Source organism: Phaenicophaeus curvirostris, chromosome 31 (assembly GCF_032191515.1).
Source record: "Phaenicophaeus curvirostris isolate KB17595 chromosome 31, BPBGC_Pcur_1.0, whole genome shotgun sequence".
Taxonomy (NCBI): Eukaryota; Metazoa; Chordata; class Aves; order Cuculiformes; family Cuculidae; genus Phaenicophaeus; species Phaenicophaeus curvirostris.
In genome coordinates this window covers 888,569-900,265 of record NC_091422.1, presented here as the reverse complement: position 1 = coordinate 900,265, position 11,697 = coordinate 888,569, and the positions used below count along the sequence as shown (strand labels likewise).

Here is an 11,697-nt window from a genome sequence, read left to right as displayed (position 1 = left end):
TGACCTTCTTGGCCACCTGGGCCACTGCTGGCTCATATTCAGTCGGCTGTCAACCAACACCCCCAGGTCCCTCTCCTCCAGGCAGCCTTCTAGACACACTTCTCCTAGTCTGTAGCACTGCACAGGGTTGTTGTGCCCCAAGTGCAGGACCCGGCATTTGGCCTTGTTAAACCTCATGCCATTGGACTCAGCCCAGCGGTCCAGCCTGTTCAGATCCCTTTGCAGAGCCTCCCGACCCTCCAGCAGATCGACACTTCCACCCAGCTTAGTGTCGTCCGCAAACTTGCTAAGGGTGCACTCGATGCCTTCATCCAGATCATTGATGAAGACATTGAACAGGGCTGGACCCAGCACTGAGCCCTGGGGAACCCCACTTGTCGCTGGCCTCCAGCTGGATTTCACACCATTTACCACCACTCTCTGGGCCCGGCCATCCAACCAGTTTTCCGCCCAGGAGAGCGTGAGCCTGTCCAGGCCAGAGGTGACAGTTTCTCAAGCAGAACGCTGGGAGAAACTGTGTCAAAGGCTTTGCTGAAATGTTCGATGTCATTAGAATGGCTAATTACCACCCCCTGGGTCATTAGAGTGGCTAATTACCGTGCCCTGTGTCATTAGGGTGGCTAATTAGCCTCCCCCACCCCCTAGAGTGGCTAATTAACAAGTTCCCCCCCCATTAGAGTGGCTAATTAGTCCCTGACATTCCCTGCCAGCCCATTCGAGTGGCTACTTGGCCCTTGGTGTCGGTAGCCACATTGTTAGAGTGGCTAATTAGCACATCGCCAAGCCATTAGCGTGGCTAATTAGTGCACCTCGTGCCATTCGAGTGGCTAATTAGCCCTGAGTGTCAGTAGCCACATCATTAAAGCAGCTAATTAACACATTCCGAGGCCATTTGGGTGGCTACTTAGCCCTGCGTGTCAGTAGCCACATCATTAATGTGGCTAATTAACACTTTCCCACACCATTCGAGTGGCTACTAGACCCTAGATATCAGTAGCCACATCATTAAAGTGGCTAATTAGCATGTTCCTGTGCTATTAGAGTGGCTACTTGGTCCCCATTGTCAGTAGCCACATCATTAAAGCAGCTAATTAACACATTTGGAGGCCATTAGATTGGCTACTTGGCCCTGGATGTCAGTAGCCACATCATTAAAGCTGCTAATTAACACATTTGGAGGCCATTCGAGTGGCTACTTGGCCCTGGATGTCAGTAGCCACATCATTAAAGCTGCTAATTAACACATTTGGAGGCCATTCAAGTGGCTACTTGGCCCTGGATGTCGGTAGCCCCATCATTAAATCTGCTAATTAACACATTTGGAGGCCCTTCGAGTGGCTACTTGGCCTTGAATATCAGTAGCCACATAATTAACGTGGCTAATTAACACGTTCCTGTGCTATTTGAGTGGCTACTTGGTCCCCAGTGTCAGTAGCCACGTTGTTCAAGGGGCTAATTCACCTGCTCTCCTGCCATTAGAGTGGCTACTTAGCCCTGGACGTCAGTAGCCGCGTGGTTCCCGGGGCTAATTACCCTGTTCCCCGTGCTTCTCAGCCTAACGAGCGTCTCCTTTGTTACGGTGCAGGGGTGACGACGCTGGGGACGGTGACGGGCACCGTGTCCAACAGCCTGGCCGGGGCGGGTGGCCACGGGGCCTCGGCCTCGCTAGCCACCCCCATCACGACACTGGGGGCCATCGCCACCCTCTCCAGCCAGGTCCTCAGCCCCTCCCCCACCACCGTCTCGGCCGCCGCCACCACCGCCTTGGCCACCGCCGCCATCGCTGTCCAGGTGGGCTACCGGGGGGGCTACTGCGGCTACTGAGGGGGCTACTGCGGCTACGGGGCCGGGAGGGGGTGCGGCAGGGCCGGGGCTACCAGCGAGAGCTTGGGGGCTACCTGTAGGATCACGTGGCTACCGATGTGGGAGGCCAGCAGGGGGTTGGGGGCCACCAGTGGGACCTTGAGGGCCACCAGTAGGACCTTGTGGGCTACCAGTGGGACATTATAGGCCACCAGTAGGACCCTGTGGGCCACCAGTAGGACCTTGAGGACCACCAACAGGACCTTGAGGGCCACCAGTGGGACATTATAGGCCACCAATAGGACCTTGAGGGCCACCAGTGGGACCTTGAGGGCCACAAGTAGGACCTTGAGGGCCACCAGTGGGACCTTATAGGCCACCAGTAGGACCTTATAGGCCACCAGTGGGACCTTGAGGGCCACCAATAGGACCTTGAGGACCACCAATAGGACCTTGAGGGCCACAAGTAGGACCTTGAGGGCCACCAGTGGGACCTTATAGGACACCAGTGGGACCTTGTGGGCCACAAATAGGAGCTTAAGGGCCACTAGTTGGGCTCCAGGGGCCACCAGATGGGAGGATCCATAGATTAGAGGGAGGTTGTGGTCGTGGACCACTGATGGGACTTTGAGGGCCACTAATAGGACCTTGAGAGCCACCAGTGGGACGTTGTGGGCCACCAGTGGGACCTTGAGGGCCACCAATAGGACTTCATGGCCCACCAATAGGACCTGAGGGCCACAAATAAGACCTTGAGGGCCACCAGGGGGACCTTACAGGCCACAGATAGGACTTTGAGAGCCACCAGTAGGACCTTGAGAACCACCAATGGGTCCTTGAGGGCCACCGGTGGGACCTTATAGGCCACCAGTAGGACCTTATAGGCCACCAATAGGAGGTCATGGGCCACCAGTGCGACCTTGAGGGCCACCAGTAGGACCTTGTGGGCCACCAATAGGACCTTATAGGGCACAAGTAGGACTTTGAAGGCCACCAGTGGGACCTCGTGGGCCACCAGTAGGACCTTGAGGGCCACCAATAGGACCTTGAGGGCCACCAGTGGGACCATGAGGGCCACCAGTGGGAGCTCGTGGGCCACCAGAGGGACCTTGAGGGCCACCAGTGGGACCTTGAGGACCGCAAATTGGACCTTGAAGGCCACAAATAGGACCTTGAGGGCCACCAGTGGAACCTCGTGGGCCACCAGAGGGACCTTGAGGGCCACCAATAGGACCTTGTGGGCTATCTGGTTGACCTTGAGGGCCACCAGTGGGACCTTGAGGGCCCCCAGTAGCACCTCGAGGCCCCCTACCATGGGCCGTGCGGCAGGGCCCGGTGGCCACCTGTGGGCTGGCGCGGTGGCCGCCCCGCGCGGTCGGTGGCCGCGGGGCCCTGCCTGTGGCTTGGGGCGGCCCTGGGCTACCTCTGACTGTGGGTTGGCCCCCAGCCGGTGGCGGCGCCGGCGCAGGTGACGCTGATCACGACGCCGAGCGGGGTGGGGGCGCCGCCCATGCAGGAGCTGCTCGTCTCCATCTTGGCTTCTCCCACCTCGGAGTCGGCGGCCGCCGGGGCCCCCGAGGCGGCCAGCGAGGCGGCCACCGTCACCCTGCTCTGCTCCAACCCGCCCTGCGAGACCCACGAGACGGGGACCACCAACACGGCCACCACCAGCCTGGTGGCCAACGTGGGCGCCGCGCTAGCCCCCCAGCTCCAGCTGCTGGCCGAGGGCTCGCCCGGGCCCGGCCCCGGGAGCCGCGGGGGCTCCGGGCAACCTGGAGAGCTCCGGGCAACCTGGAGAGCTCCACGAGGCCGCCGCGGCCGCTGCCATGGCCACTGCCAGGTTCTGCTCCGGCTCGTCGGGTGAGGCCCAGGCCACCGTGGCTACCGGCGCGGCCAGCATGGCCACCGCCAGGTTCTGCTCCAACCCTCCATGCGAGACGCACGAGACGGGGACGACCAGCACGGCCACCACCACGGTGGCCACCGGCTCGAACTTGTCCCCCAGCTCTTCGTGTGAGAGCCAGGAGATGGCGGCTACCAATGTGGCCACCGTGGCTACCAGCAGGTTCTGCTCTAACCCCCCCTGCGAGACCCACGAGACGGGGACGACCAACACGGTGACGACCTCCATGGGCTCCAGAACCTTCTCCAGGTCTTCAAGTCAGAGCCAAGAGACCATGGCTACCAGCACGGCCACTGTGGCTACCAGCAGGTTCTGCTCCAACCCCCCTTGTGAGACCCACGAGATGGGGACGACCAACACGGCCACCACCACGTCTGCCATGGGCTCCAGAACCTTCTCTGGGTCTTCATCTGAGGCCCAGGGGACTGTGGCTACCAGCACGGCCACCGTGGCTACCATCAGGTTCTGTTCCAACCCCCCCTGCGAGACCCACGAGATGGGGACGACCAACACGGCCACCACCACGTCCGCCATGGGCTCCAGAACCTTCTCAAGCTCTTCGAGCCAGAGCCAAGAGACCGGGGCTACCAACATGGCCACTGTGGCTACCGCCAGGTTCTGCTCCAGCTCTTCGTGTGAGGCCCAGGAGTTGGGGGCAACCGACACGGCCACCGTGGCCACCGGCAGGTTCTGCTCCAACCCCCCCTGCGAGACCCACGAGACGGGGACAACCAACATGGTGACGACCTCCATGGGCTCCAGAACCTTCTCCGGGTCTTCATCTGAGGCCCAGGGCACCGTGGCTACCAGCACGGCCACCGTGGCTACCAGCAGGTTCTGCTCCAACCCCCTCTGCGAGACCCACGAGACAGGAACAACCAACACGGTGACGACCTCCATGGGCTCCAGAACCTTCTCTGGGTCTTCATCTGAGGCCCAGGGGACTGTGGCTACCAGCACGGCCACCGTGGCTACCATCGGGTTCTGTTCCAAACCCCCTGCGAGACCCACGAGATGGGGACGACCAACACGGCCACCACCACGTCCGCCATGGGCTCCAGAACCTTCTCAAGCTCTTCGAGCCAGAGCCAAGAGACCGGGGCTACCAACATGGCCACTGTGGCTACCGCCAGGTTCTGCTCCAGCTCTTCGTGTGAGGCCCAGGAGTTGGGGGCAACCGACACGGCCACCGTGGCCACCGGCAGGTTCTGCTCCAACCCCCCCTGCGAGACCCACGAGACGGGGACAACCAACATGGTGACGACCTCCATGGGCTCCAGAACCTTCTCCGGGTCTTCATCTGAGGCCCAGGGCACCGTGGCTACCAGCACGGCCACCGTGGCTACCAGCAGGTTCTGCTCCAACCCCCTCTGCGAGACCCACGAGACAGGAACAACCAACACGGTGACGACCTCCATGGGCTCCAGAACCTTCTCTGGGTCTTCATCTGAGGCCCAGGGGACTGTGGCTACCAGCACGGCCACCGTGGCTACCATCGGGTTCTGTTCCAAACCCCCTGCGAGACCCACGAGATGGGGACGACCAACACGGCCACCACCACGTCCGCCATGGGCTCCAGAACCTTCTCAAGCTCTTCGAGCCAGAGCCAAGAGACCGGGGCTACCAACATGGCCACTGTGGCTACCGCCAGGTTCTGCTCCAGCTCTTCGTGTGAGGCCCAGGAGTTGGGGGCAACCGACATGGCCACCGTGGCCACCGGCAGGTTCTGCTCCAACCCCCCCTGCGAGACCCACGAGACGGGGATGACCAACACGGCCACCACCACCGTGGCCACCGGCTCCCGAGCCTGCGAGCCCCCCGAGACGGGGACGACCAGCACCGGCAGCACCGTGGTGGCCACCAGCTCCAGCTCCAGGCCGGCCGAGCCGGTGGCCACCAACAGTGCCGCGGCGGCCACCAGGCCATGTTCCAACCCTCCCTGTGAGACCCACGAGATGGGGACCACCAACACGGCCACCACCACCGTGGCCACTGGCTCCCGAACCTGCGAGCCCCAGGAGGCCGGCGTGGCCACCACGGCCACCGCCACGCTAGCCGCGGGCTCCCGGCCGGCCGAGACGGTGGCCACCCCCGCCTTGATGGCCACCGTCGCCTCGGTGGCCGCCGACGCTGCCTCGGTGGCTGCCGGGGGGGCCGTGGCTACCATCTCCGCCCCGGTGGCCACCGGGCCGTGTTCCTCACAGAGCCAGGAGGCCCCCGTGGCTTTGGGGTCCCCGCTGGGGGGGCCCCCGAGCCCCCGCGACCCCCCCGGCTGCTCCAACCCCCCCTGCGAGACCCATGAGACCGGGACCACCCCCACGGCCACCACGGTCACCGCGGCCATGGGCGCCAACCAGGGTCAGTCGGGGGGGGGCCCTCCTTTTTGGGGGGTCTGGGGGGGGGGTTGGGGGCCCTTTCTAGACCCCCCTTATGGTTTTGGGGTCCCTTTTCTGCCCCCTCCCCATTCTATGAGGGGTTTGGGGTCCCCTTTCTGCCCCCTCCCCATTCTGTGAGGGGTTTGGGGGTCCCTCCCCCATGGGTTGAGGGGTTTTGGGGTCCCTTTCTGTCCCCCCTTATGGTTTTTGGGGGGTTTGGGGTCTCTTTCTGTCCCCCCTTATGGTTTAGGGTGGGCTCAGGGTCCCCTTTCTGCCCCCTCCCCATTCTATGAGGGGTTTGGGGGTCCCTCCCCCATGGGTTGAGGGGTTTTGGGGTCCCTTTCTACCCCCCCTTATGGTTTTGGGGTCCCTTTCTACTCCCCCTTATGGATTTGGGGGGTTTTGGGGTCCCCTTTCTGCCCCCTCCCCATTATATGAGGGGTTTGGGGGTCCCTCCCCCACGGTTTGAGGGGGTTTGGGGTCCCTTTCTGCCCCCCTTATGGATTGGGGGGGGTTGGGGTCCCCCCTGTGATTTGGGGTGTTTTGGGTTGTTTTGAGGCCCCCCCCACCCCCTTTTCCCCCCCAGAGCCGCCCCCGGCCGCAGGAGCCCCCCCGGGGGGGTGGGAGACGCGGAGCCCCCCCCGAGTCCCGGCCCCAGCGGAGCCCCCCGAGCTCTCACCACGGTCACCCAGGCCACGCCGGCCCCCGCCCCCGCCCTGCCGGTGAGGGGGGGCTGGGGGGCAGGAGGGGGGGTGAATGGGGCTGGGAGGGGGGTGAATGGGGCTGGAGGGGGGTGAATGGGGCAGAAAGGGGGGGTTATGTGGGTGCTATGGGGCAGGCAAGGGGGGCTGGGGGGCAGTTGTGGGTCTCTGGGGGGCAGTTGGGGGGCAGTAGGGGCTCTGTGGGGCACTGAGGGCTCAGGGGGGCAGTTGGGGGGCACTGAGGGCTCTGGGGGGGCAGTTGGGGGGCAGTGGGGGCTCTGGGGGGGCAGTTGGGGGGCAGTAGGGGCTCTGTGGGTCCGTCCCTTGTCTCCACCCGCCGTGTCCCCCCCCAGCCCATCTCGTCGCTGCGGGAGCCCTCCCCGCCGCCGTCGCCGCTGGCGCTGGTGGTTCTGCCGGGGCCGGCGGGGCCCGAGGCGCTGGGGCTGCCCCCCGAGCTCATGGCCGAGGGGCCGGGCGCCGCGGGGCCTGCCCCCGCCCCGGCCCCGGCCCCCCCTCCGGCCGCCGCTGCCGAGGGCCCCCCGGCCCCCGAGAGCCCCGAGGCCCCCGCGGGCCCCGAGGCGGCGGCGCTGACCCCCGAGGAGCTGGCGGTGACGGCGGCGGCCAGCGAGGAGGCCCAGGCCCTCGCCATCCAGACCGTGCTGCAGGCCGCCCAGCACGCCGCGCTCGGTACGGGGGGGGACGGGGGGGGACGGGGGGTCAGTGTGAGGGGAGAGGGGGGGGAGATGTGGAGGAGATGGGGGGTACACGTGGGCTAGTTGTGGGGTGGGATAGGGGGGTCAATATGGGGCACGATGTGGGGTGGAACATCCCTTTATTTTGAGTCTCTCTTGAGAGAATTCAGAGGGTTCCAGATCCCTTTTGGGGGGTTGGGGGAAAGTAGTGGATCCCTTTAGGGGATTAGGGGGGATCCCGGGTCCCATTTGTGGGTTTGGTGGGTCCTGGGTGCCATTTGGGGGATTTAGGGGGGTCCTGTGTCCCTTTTGGGCAGTTTTGGTGGGTCCTGGGTCCCATTTGGAGACTTCTGGGGGTTTTGGATCCTTTTTCAGGGTTTGTGAGGGTCTTGAATCCCTTTTGGGGGGCTGTGGGTTTCTTTTGGGGGGATTCAGAGGGTCCCAGATCGCTTTGGGAGTTTGGGGAAGGGATGTCTTGGATCCCTTTTGTGCGGGTTTTGGGGGGTCCTGGGTTCCATTTGGGGGGATTTAGGGTGGTTTCTGTGTCCCTTTTGGGGGGTTTGGTGGGTCCTGGGTCCCTTTTGGAGGGTTGAGAGGGTCCTAGGTCCTTTCAGGAGTTTTAGGGGGTGGTCCTGGGTGTCTTTTAGGGGGTCTTGGGGGGGATCTTGGGTCCCATTTTGAGGTTGAGGCTCCTGGGACCCATTTGCAGGGATTGGGGAGGTTCTGGGTAAATTTGGGTGGGGGTTGGGGGAGCCTTGGGTCCTTTTGGGAGACTCCTGGGTCCCTTTTGGGGGACTCCTGGTTCCCTTTTGGAGGCTTGGAGTTTCATGGATCCCTTTTGAGGGGAATGTTTTGGGTCCCATTAGGTGTTTTAGGAGGGGTTCTCCTTCTGTTTGGGGGGGTGGGTGGGTTGTGGGGTCTTGGGTCCTTTTGAGGAGGTCCTGAATCCAGTGCAGGGTGGGGGGGAGTGGGGTGTGTCCTGGATCCCTTTTGGGAGTTTGGGGAGAATCCTGGATCCCTTTAGGGGGGATTAGGCATGCCCTGGATCCAATTTGGGAGTTTGTGGGGGTCCTGAGTCCCGTTTTGGGGGTTTTGATGGTTCCTGAGTCCAATCTGGGGGGTTGAGGGGGTCCTGGATCCCTTTTGGGGGTTGGGGGGGGGTCCTGGGTCCCTCTTCACCACCCTCCATGCTGCTCCTGGGGTTGGGGCGGGCAGAGGAATTGGGAGCCATGGAGCCATTTCAGACTGGGAGAAAGTGGGAGGAGAATGGCTTTAATATTTGGTCCTTGTTGCTCCCAATCCAAAGCTTTCTGAACTGTCAATAAAGTAAATCGAACTTCAGCAAGTCCACACCTCTGTGCCAGTGACAGTCATTGGTCTCTGAACCTCCTTTGCTTTCTCTTGACCCCTGAGCCGTTCTGGTTCATTTTCTCCCTCTGTCCCGTTGGTTCGGGGCTTGGAGGGAGCAGCTGCGGGGGGTCCGGCTGCTGGCCAAGGTTAACCCACCACAGGACACATCAGGGCTGCCGTGTCCAGTACGGGGCTCCCCGCACAAGGAAGACCCTGCCCAGCCTGGAGAGAGTCCTGCTGAGGCCAGCAGGATGGCTGGGGCTGGAGCACATCGTGGACAAGGAGAGGCTTGGGAGATGGGTTCTGAGAAACCTTTCAGGGTACAACACTGAGCAAGGACCCAGGGCAGCTGGGGGATCCCAATGCAAGGACTTTCTCGGTGTTTGATGAGACAAAGCCATGAGCCCCTGATGGGTTTGGAGCTGTGTGAGAAAGGGCTTGGCTGAGAGACCTGCAGCGGCAAGAGCTGGGGACTGGTGCATAAGAAATTTCAGTAGGAAAAGGGTTCTCTTTTTATTGATAATGGTTGTAGAGTTGGCTATCAGGCCTGCAGCAAGGCAAGGGGTGAGGAGGGGAGTGTGCAAGTGGAGAGAGAACAGCGCCGGGGGATCAAGCGCTTGTGCCCGGCAGTGCTGCCGTGCTGGGATTCTTTTCCCCTCCACCCACGACCACAGGAACTGTCCCTGCAAGTCCAGAAATGTCTCACAGGAAATATATCAGGAAACAGAAGTCGTTGAACATCCCTTTATTTTGTTTAAGCACTCAGAGAGCACAGCTCCTCATTTACACAGACAATGAGCAAGAAAAGAGAAGAAAACAGTGAATTAAAAACAGGATGACAAGATTATAAAGGGGGGATGAAAGGGGGTTTGGGGGGTGCTAGAGGGGTTTTGAGGGGGAATAAAGGGGGTTTGGGGGGAACAAAGGGAGTTTGGGGGGCATAAAAGGGGGTTTGGGGGGATAATAGAGGGTTTGGGTGGATAAAGGGGGTTAAAGGGGTTTTGGGGTGATATAAGGGAGTTTAGGGGGAATAAAGGCATTTGGGGGGAGTTTGGGGGGATAAAAGGGGGTTTGGGGAGTGATAAAGGGAGTTTAGGGGGCTAAAAAGGGTGTTTTATCCGTTTATCCCCCCAAAACCTCTTTAATGCCTTCAAACTCCATATATTGCTCCCATAGGAGGCTTGGGAGGGATCCATATGGGAAAATCCATTCACCATCGCACAAATCAAGGAACAGACCCGACTCCAGCAGCCAAGGATGAGGCTGAATGAGGTAGAAAGCCTCAGCCCTTGTCGAGGACCCGAAGCAGGAGGGGCACCGGCCCCCAGGATCAATCTTGGACCCCAGGCTCGTGCACGTCCACCTCACAGGGAGGTGATCCAGGTGGCACTAGAAACAGGTTTGCTGTTGCCGGGACGATGGCTGCGGGCAGGGTGAGGCCTCTGGTTTTCCTGCCACGAGCAGTGGCTGCAGGAGCTGGGTCTGGCTCCACAGAGCCCTCTCTGCAGAGAGAAAAGGTGTGTCTGAGGCCTCAGCTGCAGAGTCACGATGGGAAATCTCCTCCATGGCACAAGTCTGGGGCTGGTGGTTGCCGGGTTGGTTCCTTGGTGCCTGGGCCACTTGAGGGCTGGTGGGGGCTGGATGCTGGAGCTCAGTCTGGATATTTGGGGTGCCGGGGCTCCAGCTGTGTGGAAAGCCACCGCTTTCCACCTGGGGTTCTGGACCTGCAGAGAGGGCTCTGTGGAGAGAAAAGTTGTGGCTGAGGCCTCAGCTGCAGATGGAGGACGGCGAATCTCCTGCACGACACGGAGCTGGCTCGGCTCCGCACCCCAGGCTCAGAGGTGCTGGCACAGCGTGACCGAGGGGGACACCGGCACCTGATGGCACCTCCGAGCAGGGGGATCCCTGCAGGCAGTGAAGTCTAAAGTCTTTGTGGCACTGTTAGTATTTACCAAGGAGTGTATAACTTCTGGTCATTTTGACTCAATTTCTATTTCTCTCTTGGGACCTTTGAGCCTGAAGGTTGTTTCCGGAGAGGCAGAACAGCCCTTAGTTGTAAAAACACATGAAGTTTTATTAGGAAACGGTTACTTAACTGCGATCCCAGGGCAAGCCTCCTGGGAATCTCTGCAAACTGGAGTTCTTGTTAGCATCTCATTATCCAGCATCTTGTCTTTCTCCATTTTTCTTGGCCACGGCTTTTCTTTGCCTCAGGCTGTAGGGAGAACGCCTCAGCTCCGATGGAGGAGCCTGAGCAGGGCAGGCACCGGCCCCGAGCATCCACCTTGGACCCAGGGTCCATCCCGTCCACCTCACAGGGAGGTGATCCAGATGGCACAAGTCAGGGGCTGCTGGTTGCCGGGTTGGTTCCTTGGCGCCTGGGTAGGGGCAGCAGCAACCGCAGCGGGGACACCCAGGATCGGCTGCCTGGGGAACGATGGCTGGGGGCAGGGCGAGGCCACTGGTGTTGCGGGTACGACCAGTGGATGCTGGAGCTGGGTCTGGCTCCTGTGGGTGCTGGGGCTGTAGCTGCATGGTTGTGAAGGGCCGCCACTTTCCGGCTGGGCTCCTCGATCTGCAGAGAGAGCTCTGTGGAGAGAAAAGGTGTGTCTGAGGCCTCAGCTGCAGAGGCAGGATGGGGAATCTCCTCCATGGCATGGAGCTGGCTCGGCTCCGCACCCCAGGCTCAGAGGTGCTGGCACAGCGTGACCGAGGGGGACACCGGCACCTGATGGCACCTCCGAGCAGGGGGATTCCTGCAGGCAGGTTCCCTGTCAGGAGCGGGTGCTGGTGTGCGTCTCGCTTTCCAGGGGAAGCTCAGCCCCTGCTCTTTCCCATTCTGACCTGGCTTTGCCCACGCCGGTCACTCATGT

At 61.6% G+C, this 11,697-nt stretch overlaps 1 protein-coding gene across 1 annotated transcript; it reads left to right on the top strand.

Moving 5' to 3' along the window:
• The first annotated feature begins 1,279 nt into the window (after positions 1-1,279).
• Positions 1,280-3,667, top strand: LOC138732422 (host cell factor 1-like). The gene is made up of 3 exons (XM_069879035.1): positions 1,280-1,285; positions 1,555-1,791; positions 3,251-3,667. Exons 1-3 carry the CDS (start codon positions 1,280-1,282, stop codon positions 3,665-3,667), a joined length of 660 nt encoding a protein of 219 aa, XP_069735136.1.
• The last annotated feature ends 8,030 nt before the right edge of the window (positions 3,668-11,697 follow it).

Bases quoted from the DNA above. Each gene is read 5' to 3' on its own strand.
- LOC138732422 (XM_069879035.1), top strand. The intron at 1,792-3,250 runs GTGGGCTACCGG...GTTGGCCCCCAG, and splicing joins CCGCCGCCATCGCTGTCCAG to CCGGTGGCGGCGCCGGCGCA.